At 59.1% G+C, this 9,686-nt stretch overlaps 1 protein-coding gene and 1 long non-coding RNA gene across 2 annotated transcripts; one reads left to right on the forward strand and one right to left on the reverse strand.

The window, feature by feature from the left end:
- Positions 1–278: 278 nt before the first annotated feature.
- On the forward strand, positions 279–6,740 carry PMEPA1 (prostate transmembrane protein, androgen induced 1). The gene is made up of 3 exons (XM_077778349.1): positions 279–427; positions 5,832–5,885; positions 6,191–6,740. The coding sequence occupies exons 1-3, from the start codon at positions 317–319 to the stop codon at positions 6,737–6,739; spliced, it is 714 nt and encodes a 237-aa protein (XP_077634475.1). The 5' UTR covers positions 279–316; the 3' UTR covers position 6,740.
- Positions 6,741–8,247: 1,507 nt separating this feature from the next.
- On the reverse strand, positions 8,248–9,686 carry LOC144243311 (uncharacterized). The gene is made up of 3 exons (XR_013338602.1): positions 9,469–9,686; positions 8,752–8,883; positions 8,248–8,505 (listed from the first exon to the last, which is right to left on the reverse strand). It is a non-coding gene; the product is annotated as an uncharacterized LOC144243311 (long non-coding RNA).

A 9,686-nucleotide genomic window follows, 5' to 3' on the forward strand; every position in this document is an offset into this window, starting at 1 on the left:
GTGCATGAGTGTGAGTGTGTGGTGGGGAGAATGTGTGTGTGCATGCACACTGTGCGAGCAGTGGGGAGGGGGTGTGTGCACGCGTGTGTACACACTGGGGAGGGGTGTGCGTGTGTGCGGTGGGGAGGGTGTGCACACACAGCAGAAGGAGGTGTGCATGCGTGTGAGTGCCAGGGTGGCGGGGGAGGCGAGTGAACGCTCGGCCGGGCTGGGCCCTGGGCCCCTGGCCTGCACCGGGGCCCCGGGCTCACGCGTCTCCCTCGCTCTTGCAGCAGAGCTGGAGTTTGTTGAGATCACCATCATCGTGCTGGTGGTGATGGTGATGGTGGTGGTGATCACGTGCCTGCTGAGCCACTACAAGCTGTCCGCCCGCTCCCTCATCGGCCGTCACAGCCAGGGCAGGAGGAGAGAAGATGCCCTGTCCGCGGTAAGTGCCCGGCGCCCCTGCTCGGGGCGCTCACCGGAACGGGAGGGAGGCGGCCGGCGGCCACAGGGGTAGGGGAAGGCGGCTGGCCAGGCGACGGAGGAGGGCGTTCGAGGTACTGGCCGAGGCCCCAAGGGATCAGGTGGTGCGGAAGGTGCCCACGGACCCGCCGCCTTGACCCAGACAGAAGGGAGGCGGCCCTGTCTTCTGCACCCTGCGGGCGTCTGGGCCTGGGGCCAACAGATCACCGGGAAAAGGCCCCTCCCAGCTCCCCTGGTCCTGGCCGTGCGCCCTCGGACGGTCTCGATCCACGAAGTGGGGTTGCCATTCACCACGTGCGGGACTGACTGCCACGCCGCTCTGCAGAGGAGTCGGGGCTTAGCACAGAGCAGCCGCCGGGCGCCGCCGGCCAGGACGATGAAAACGTTCCCATTCACTCCGTCACTCGTCCGTCCCTCCGCCACCCACCCACCCGTTCGTGCATTTGCTGCACAGATACCTGCTGAGCAGAGGGCCGAGAACCTCCCAGACGCTGGGGGGCCGGGGGGTGGCTGTGGGCCCCCCGTGGGGTTGCTGTCCGGTGGCCGGATCCACACAGACAGGGGCCTAAATCAGGTGATATTAATTAAAGGCTCGGAAGGAGGGCAGAGTGACTGTCCCCGAGAAGCCCAGGGTGGCCTGCTTGGCCAGCCCAGTCAGGGCGGCCTCTTAGGCCGAGCTCTGAGGGCGGGGAGTGAGGACGTCCAGCAAGGTGAGGAGGATCGCTGCCCTGGGCGTTCTGGAAGCCCCAGGAGTATCCCTTCGACTCCACAATGTGGGGCGGCCCGCAGGGCGGGAACTTGGCCCTTCTGCGGCTCTGGGTGCCCAGGGCCGCCTCGCGCCCCCCTCGCCTGCAGGGCGGGCCTGAACTGGGCCCTGCTGCTGGCCGCTCTCCAGCAGGTGGGCCACGGGCTGTGGGTCTTGTCCCCCAGTGGTGCCTGTCCCTGCACGTGCAGTGTGTGACTTCACAGCCTGGGAGAAGCGGTGGCCTGAGCGGCGGGCTGGGGTTTGCAGGGAGGCGGTGGCGCGTGGGTGGCCCAGGGCTGTGCGCCCCACCACGTCCCTGAGCCCGCGAGGACAGCGATGGCATAGGGGCGGCACCGGGCGCGGCCTCCCGGTTCTGGGGGGCGCCTGCGGCGGGGCCTGCGTCCACAGGCATCCGGGGCGAGGAGACCCACCCCCGTGGTCCCTCTGACGGGAACGCTGCGTACCCCCGAGGGCACCCGGGGTTCCGGTCTGAAGGAACCCTCCGCGTCAAGGCCCCGGCTCACCTGTGCTTGCTGGGACTGTTGCCCAGGTGACAGCGTCGGCAGCTGCGCTTGGTGAGCACGTGCCCGACTCCCCTGCGCCCGGTGCTTGCCAGCCCACAGCAGCTTGGAGGCCCCGCTCCGCACGGGAAACCGGGGCCCGGGGAGGTGGGGGCACCGGCCTGAAGCCTCGCGGCCTCTAAGTGACAGTTTGAAGAGCCCAGGCCCGTCTGTCCTCCTGGGCAAGGGAACAAGCCAGAAGGCATTAGCTGTGTGGGGTGTGCCCAGGGAGGTGGGGGGTGCCTGGGGGAGGCAGGCCGGGCAGTGCGTGCCCTGGGGGGGCATCTGGGCCCCGCTGAGCCTCAGTCTCCCTCACATGGGTGCATCTAGTCTTTCTGCCGCCTACCCCTGCGGTACAGTCGTGGGGAGGGTGACGTCTGCCCAGAGAGCTAAGGAAATGGCGCCCGTTCTGGTGGGAGGGATCCTTGCTGCCACTGGGGGTGGGGGACAGCCCTGTGGGCAGCACCTGGGACTTTGCGCCCAGACAGAGGTGAAGGTTGGGGCCCTGGTTCCTGGACATCTGAAGCCAAAGGAGAGTCCCCACCCCCATCTATGAAGCCACCTGCATGGACCCCTGGGGATGCCCGGCTGGGTAAACACAGAGCCTCGTTAGGTCTGAACTAAGTGTGGCAGCTCCCTTGGGGACCTCCCGCCAGACAGGGCGTGTCTGATGAGCCTCGGGGCCCCGTGACCTCCCACGGAGACCCAAACCCGGCCACCGTCAGCCTGGGGCTCCGCCTGCCTCGGCTCCTTTTCAGGGTGACCCCCTTCCATTCTCTTGAATGAGGCTCCCACGCAGGTGAGCCTCTGGCCCCAGAGGGTCACCTCCCTGCTCCCAGCGAAGCCAGGGTGTGTCGCATAATGGTAACAACGCCGACTGCGGGTCTGAAGGGTCTTGTGCCGGGGTTAGCGGGCGAGGGGAGGGTTACCTGTAAGGGCAGGTACTCTCTACCTGTGGGCACAGGGGAGCAGCCTAACAGGCGCAGCCAAGCCCCACACAGGAAGCCTCCTGCTTTCATTGCTGAGCTGCTCCTGGGTCCCTGGACTTTGCTTCCAGACGCCACTTTGGACAAACATTCCCTGCTTTGCATTCCTCTCCTCGGCAGCCTTCATCATTCCCAGAGAGTTTCTGCTCCTTGAGCAGCGATGGCCACCTCACCCGTCGTCCCCACGGAAGACGGTTTGTGCACGAGGCCAGCTCAGCGTGGGGCAGGGATGGATTCAGGCTAGAGGCTCAGCCTGGGCTTCGGATGGGGCACCGCTCTGTTCTCTGTGTCCCCCAGTCAGTCCTGGGGTGGGTCTCCTGCTTCCCACATGCCTTCTGTGGGCACAAGGCTTCTGATCAGGGCCAGGCTGCTATAGGAGCTGAGTTGCTCTGGGAGGCAGGGGGGCAGTGGGTGGTTCCCGGGAGGCTCCCTGGAGGAGGCGATGACTTCTGGGAGGCAGTCAGGTGACGAGGCTGGCGGGTGGTTTGGGGGGGTCTGTGGTGGGGCTCCTGGGGCAGTGACTGGTGTTTTCTTGAGCTTTTTGGGTGGTGCCACTGTGCGGCCAGGTAGATGATCCCTTGCCAGGCCTGGGAGGAGGGGGAGCGGTGGGCAGAGGTCCTGGGCGGCCACATCACCCAGAGCCTGGGACGGAGGGACTCGTGGGAGGGTTTTAGGCAGGAGTTTATCTGGGTCACATTTCCTCCTTGGCTGCATGCATCGCGCCCCAGGGCTCCGACCCCGGTGAGGAGCAGGTGGATGTCCCCATCTGCTTCCTGGCACACGTATGGACTGCGCCAATGGCCCGACTGGGGGCTGTGGAGCCTGCCAGGAGCAGCCTGAGCCCGAGTGAGGCAGGCAGGTCACGGTTTGGATCCCGGCACTGCCTTTTACCAGCTATGCCTGTGCAACCCGCTGACCGACCGCAGCCTACCTCGTAAGCTTGTTGGGGAAAATTTGATAGTGCTTTATTTACTTTTTTAAAAATGTTTATTTATTTTTGAGAGACGGGGCGGGGGCAGAGAGCCAGGGAGACAGAATCCCAAGCAGGCTCCGCGCTGACAGTTTGATGTGGGGCTCGAACTCACAAACTGTGAGATCATGACCTGAGCCAGCATTGAGTCGAATGTGTAACGGACTGCTGAGCCGCCCAGGTGCCCTGGGATGGTGCTTTAAAGAGCGCTTAGTACCGTGTCCGGCACCAAGGCAGCAACTGAAACGTTACTAATATCAGTAACAAAACGGCCTTTGATGACCGCATTAAACGGCAAGGTTGTACGTCTGCTTGCATCCTAACACCTGGAACATAATAGAGATGCCAATGAGTCTTTAAGGGCTGGCTCCTTTCCTGGTGGGACAGTTTTGAGAGCCACAGAGCCCCCTAGTGGCCATGTAAGTAACTGCAAGCCTCGGGGCTCCCCGCCCCCTCCAATTCCTGCTCTGGCCTGAGACTGTAGGGGAGAATGTCTTACGTGGAACCCCTCAAGAAAACGTGCACCAAGGAAGCTTTTTGGGGTGATGTCATTTTGATGGTAGTGATGGGTCCCGGGTATATACACATGCCAAAACTTAACCAAATTGCATACTCTAGACATGTAGTTTATTATTTATCAGTTAGGTCTACAGAAAGTTGTAAAATTCTTTTTTTAAATTTTTTAATATTTACTTATTTTTGAGAGGCAGACAGAGCGTGAGCAGGGAAGGGGCAGAGAGAGAGGGAGACACAGAATCTGAAGCAGGCTCCAGGCTCTGAGCTGTCAGCACAGAGCCCGACGCGTGACTCAAACCCACAAACTGCAAGATCACGACCTGAGCGGAAGTCCGACGCTTAACCAACTGAGCCCCCCCCCAGGAGCCCCGAAAGCTGTAAAATTCTAACAAGACATCCCTTCCCCGACCCCAGGCTAAGGCTGTCCAACACCATGTAGCCAGCATTGGCTGAGGTGGCCGCCTGGTATGCGGTCCTCCGTCCCTGACCCATGGTCTCTCCCCAAGACCTGAAATCGCACGTGGCCAGCTGCCCCCCCATGCAGCCTGTCCACTAGTGGGAGAGCCACAGCCCCGTGTGCAGTCTCAGAGCAGAGGGTGTACGCTCCGTGAGGTGGCAGGCACACCTTTGGCGTGGAAGCGGGGCCACATTCCTCCTTTGATGACAGGCCAGATCGTTATTTGCAGCAGAGCAGCTCCATGCAAAGGGCACTATGCTTATTAACTGACTGTCCCGTAAGTCTTTCTCTGTAAACCAGGCTCCCAGTACCCAGGATGAGGCCGACTGAAGAGGTAGGTGAATACAGACAGGTCGATAACAGCCGAGATTGCTGCTGTGAGGGGAATGAGCCCAGGACAGGACTGTCCATGGGGGAGGGCCTTTCAGACAGCGGTGTCAGAGAAAGTCAGCGGGGCTGGCCATGCAGTGGGGCGGCCAGTGCAAAGGCCCGCAGGTGCACGCATACTGCGCTTTGCACTAGATAGTGGGTGGGCGTGTCTGCCAACACTTCCGTATACTCCCTGCGGGCCGCCTGCACTCCAAGCATATTCTACCTCTTGAGAGTTTGGGAACTTAAAGAACTTGTCAAGGCCGCAGTGCAAGCAAGTGGCTGTCGAGGCCAGGAGGGCTAGATGATGCCCGGCTTCCTTATCAGCCATTTCACAAGAGAACTTGGATTCATTTTCAGGGGACATTCATTTCAGAATTTTTAGGGGACAGCTGGGCGAAGTGAGAACAGTGACAAGGCGGGGAAGCCCCCAGGGCTTGCAGTTACCTACATGGCCACTAGGGGGCTCTACGGCTCTCAAAACTGTCCCACCAGGAAAGCACCAGGCCCGTAAAGACTCACTGGAGTCTCTAGTATGTTCCAAGTGTTAGGATGCAAGCAAACGCACAACCCTGACGTTTAATGCGGTCACCAAAGGCCGTTTTGTTACTGCCAGAACCGGCCAGGGCCCAGGGTGGGGATGGGGAGCAGTGGATGGGTGCTGGATCTGATTCCACATAGAAGATCTGGGGTCAAAGCCAGTGGACCCTTTGCTGTCTCACCTGTTCATCGTGCTGACCCCGCCCCTCTCGTCCCCACGCAGGAAGGATGCCTCTGGCCCTCGGAGAGCACAGTGTCGGGCAACGGAATCGCAGAGGTGAGACCCGGTGCTGCCTCCCCCCCACCCCCGGCCCCAGGCTGCTGTAGCGGGCGCCTCCCTGGCCCGAGCGGTGTGGCTGCCAGGCTCACAGGCCGCCCTTTTCTAGAAGGAGTCTCCTCGACTGCTGGGACCATGCAAGCCGGGACCTAACACTGCTTCTCCCCGCGGGGAGCGGCCCCCAGCTTCAGGGCGCGGCTGCCCTCTGGGCCGGCCGCCCCTCCCCCAGAGCGCAGAGCGCGCGCCTCGGGTCCTGCTTCGGGGAGGGGGTGGGGGGACCCTCACTCCGCTCTCCACCCCTCCAGCCGCAGGTCTATGCCCCTCCGAGGCCCACCGACCGCCTGGCCGTGCCCCCCTTCGCCCAGCGGGACCGCTGCCTCCGCTTCCAGCCCACCTACCCGTACCTGCAGCACGAGATCGACCTGCCGCCCACCATCTCGCTGTCGGACGGGGAGGAGCCCCCGCCGTACCAGGGCCCCTGCACCCTCCAGCTCCGAGACCCCGAGCAGCAGCTGGAGCTGAACCGGGAGTCGGTGCGCGCGCCCCCGAACAGAACCATCTTCGACAGCGACCTGATGGACAGCGCGGTGTTGGGCGGGCCCTGCCCCCCCAGCAGTAACTCGGGCATCAGCGCCACGTGCTACGGGGGCGGCGGGCGCATGGAGGGGCCGCCCCCCACCTACAGCGAGGTCATCGGGCACTACCCTGGGTCCCCCTCCTTCCAGCACCAGCAGAGCAGCGGGCCGCCCTCCTTGCTGGAGGGGACCCGGCACCCCCACGCACACCTCGGCCCCCTGGAGAGCTCACCTGCCTGGAGCAAAGAGAAGGATAAACAGAAAGGTCACCCTCTCTAGGAATCCCAGCTGGGGGGGGCAGGGGCGGGGCAGNGCACCCAGAAACCGCGGCGTAACCATCCCCTCCCCCTCTCTCTGTGTATAAATATTTACATGTTCTGTCTGGTCTGAATGCACAAGCTAAGAAAGCTTGCAAAAAACCACGTTTCTTTGTCGAGCTGCGTCTTGAAGGCAAAAGAGAAAAAAAAAAAATCGACCCTAGTCTTTTCTGTTCTTAGTTGAGCTGCGTGCGTGAATGCTTATTTCCTTTTGTTTGTTTATGATGATTTCACTTAACTTTAAAGACATATTTGCACAAAACCTTTGTTTAAAGATCTGCAATATTATATATATAAATATATATAAAATAAGAGAAACTGTATTGTGAAGGCAGGAGTATTTTTGTATTAGAAGAGGCCTATTAAAAAAAAAAGTTGTTTTCTGAACTAGAAGAGAAAAAAAATGGCAATTTTTGAGTGCCAAGTCAGAAAGCGTGTATTACCTTGTAAAGAAAAAAAAAAGCTACAAAGCAGGGGTTTAGAGTTATTTATATAAATGTTGAGCTTTTGCACTATTTTTTAATATAAATATGTCAGTGCTTGTTCGATGGAAACTTCTATTGTGTCTGTCGAGACTTTGAAGGGGCGAAGTGGCGGAATTTCGCAGCGGACGTCAGGCCGAGGCGGGCTCTGCCCGGAGCTGGCACAGACTTCCGGAGGGGCCNGTTACACATTCCCCACCGAAGGAGACCTGTTTTCCCCTCTGGGCCAGCACAGCCTTTGGATGGCAGATGAGACGGGGAATTAGGCACCCACTTCCAGGGTGGTGGCTTTGCCTTTCCCGAGATGAAAATAAACTGTTACTGAAGAATCGTAGTCTTTCCTCCTGTTTTTTTAAGCATGAAGCCCCCTCTCCCCCCCCAGGAAGGGGCTAAGGTGCCCCCTTTACNGGCCCAGAAGGATGCCGATCGGAAAGGCCCCAAGGAAAGGAATCTGACCTCTTCCCTGGCTTTCTCTTTACGTAGCAATTCTCACCGAACAGGCGGATAAACAGGACACCAGAGATGCAAAGGTGACACGCCCAGTGTCTCCCGGGACACGACAAAGCGTTAAAGCGAAGAAAGAAAAAAGTCAAACCAATGTAAACCTGTGCTTTATGTTTTCAAAGCAGAATTCTTTACCTTCCCTCCCACGTGTTCATCCCCTTTCCCGGTGGAAATGGTCATGTTTGGTGTGTTCGTGAATCTGTGTGTTCATAGCACCTGTATCAGAGATAATTCTTGTTTGCTAGAATTTTCCCGAGTGGATTTCGGTTTAGCAGGATCCCTTGGAGGTGGCGCGCAGGTGAGGGCGTGTGAGTGGGCACACGTGTGTGCACAGCGAGCGGGGGGGGGGCTCCCTTGGGATCTACTGGTTCACATTCCATGGGGTGACCCCCCCCCGACCCCCTCCTCACTGAGCTGTCTTTTCCTTCTGGAAGAATGCTACCTGTCAGAAGGCATACGGGCAATAACTCTTGTTTCTAAGCGACTTTTTTATTACTTAAAACAAAAACCTGAGAACTGTTTTGAAGTTCTGACCGTTCGAACTCTATTTATATATACACTTTAAGAACCTGGTGACCAACAGAGAAACACGGAGTCCGAGTGTCCGCTGCCGACCAGACTGCCAGAAAGTTCTTGTGCTTTAACGGTGAAAATCTGCCCCTCCGTGGGGTCCTCAGCCTAAGCGTTGCTTCTCTCTGAGATGGTTTTCGGAAGTCGTGCGGAGAACTCGGTGTAATTTGTCCTAAAAGGTACAGGGACACATTTATAGATAAAAATTTTTAAACACTGTATCTTTCCTTCACGTGAAGAGTCAGTCTCCCTAGTGCCTTACTCAGGAAGCAGTGCCCTCTGGTCACCGGTTAGGGGCAACCCTGGACAGTGACTCAGTCACCCCTCCCTCCCACTTGAGGGCTGCCGCTTCTCAAACACCCCCCATAGCTCGCTCGTGCCCGTCCCGCCCGCCCCTCCACCTTCTTATCGTGCGTACTGTGTCTAACTCCCATGCGGGTTGTGAGCCTAGAGGCGGACCTCCTCGGCGTGGGTAGCGTCAGGCCGAAGCGATGCCGAGGGCCTGAGCCACACTGTGAACCCTGTTGCTGGGTGGTGTGGTCTGTGTGCGCTGTTTGGGAGGAAGCAGCGGAGTGTGGCTTCCTGGCCTCAGCGGGCTCCAGGGCAGAGCACCCCCCTACACCCCGGTTACACCCCAGGCTGGCAGGCCAGGCTTCGGCAAGGCCCCGTGCAGAGGCTCAAGGCAGAGACGTTGGGCGAAGTCGGGGTGCATCCCGACAAAACCGGTGGGTGTTTCTGGAAACTACTGCTGCAGCTAAGCACTTGGTTTCTCTGCTAGACCCTGAGCCCTGGGGGTTCCCTCATTCCTCTAGATTCTGGCTGCCATGCCGTTGCCTTCGAAAAGGCTTTGAGCACCCCCGAGGAGGCCCCCTTTTTCCAGAAAAAGTTTGGGGTCCTCGGCAGTGGCTGGTTGGAGGGGGACCAGNCAGAAATTGTTTCCTACGTGCACACAAGGCTTCCAGACCCAGAAAACATCCCGGCGATAAGGAAAACTAAATGTGTTTGCTTTGTTTTGTTTCGTTTTGTTTGTTCTGGAAACCGTGCTTCAAATTTTGCTGTACTATAGAGCCCGAAGGACACGCCTTCTCGTCTGCCTGCCTGGGTCCACGGCGGTGCGCGGTCGGCACGCTTGTACCTTGGTTCTTGGCGTTGAGACCGCTCTCCTTGCAGCCCCGTCTCGCAGGTTTTGTTCCAGTTAAACTCCTGTAAATTCCCCGTGGCACGCTGGGTGCGGCGCCCACGTTGCTGCTGAGTAAAGCTCTGTGTTTGGACGCCACCCCGCAGGCCTGATGAAATTGCTTGTTGTGTATCAATAATCATTAGTGGCAATGATGACCTTCTGAAAAGCTGCAA

Source organism: Crocuta crocuta, unplaced genomic scaffold (genome assembly GCF_008692635.1).
Source record: "Crocuta crocuta isolate KB4526 unplaced genomic scaffold, BGI_CrCroc_1.0 scaffold27, whole genome shotgun sequence".
In the NCBI taxonomy this organism is placed as follows: domain Eukaryota; kingdom Metazoa; phylum Chordata; class Mammalia; order Carnivora; family Hyaenidae; genus Crocuta; species Crocuta crocuta.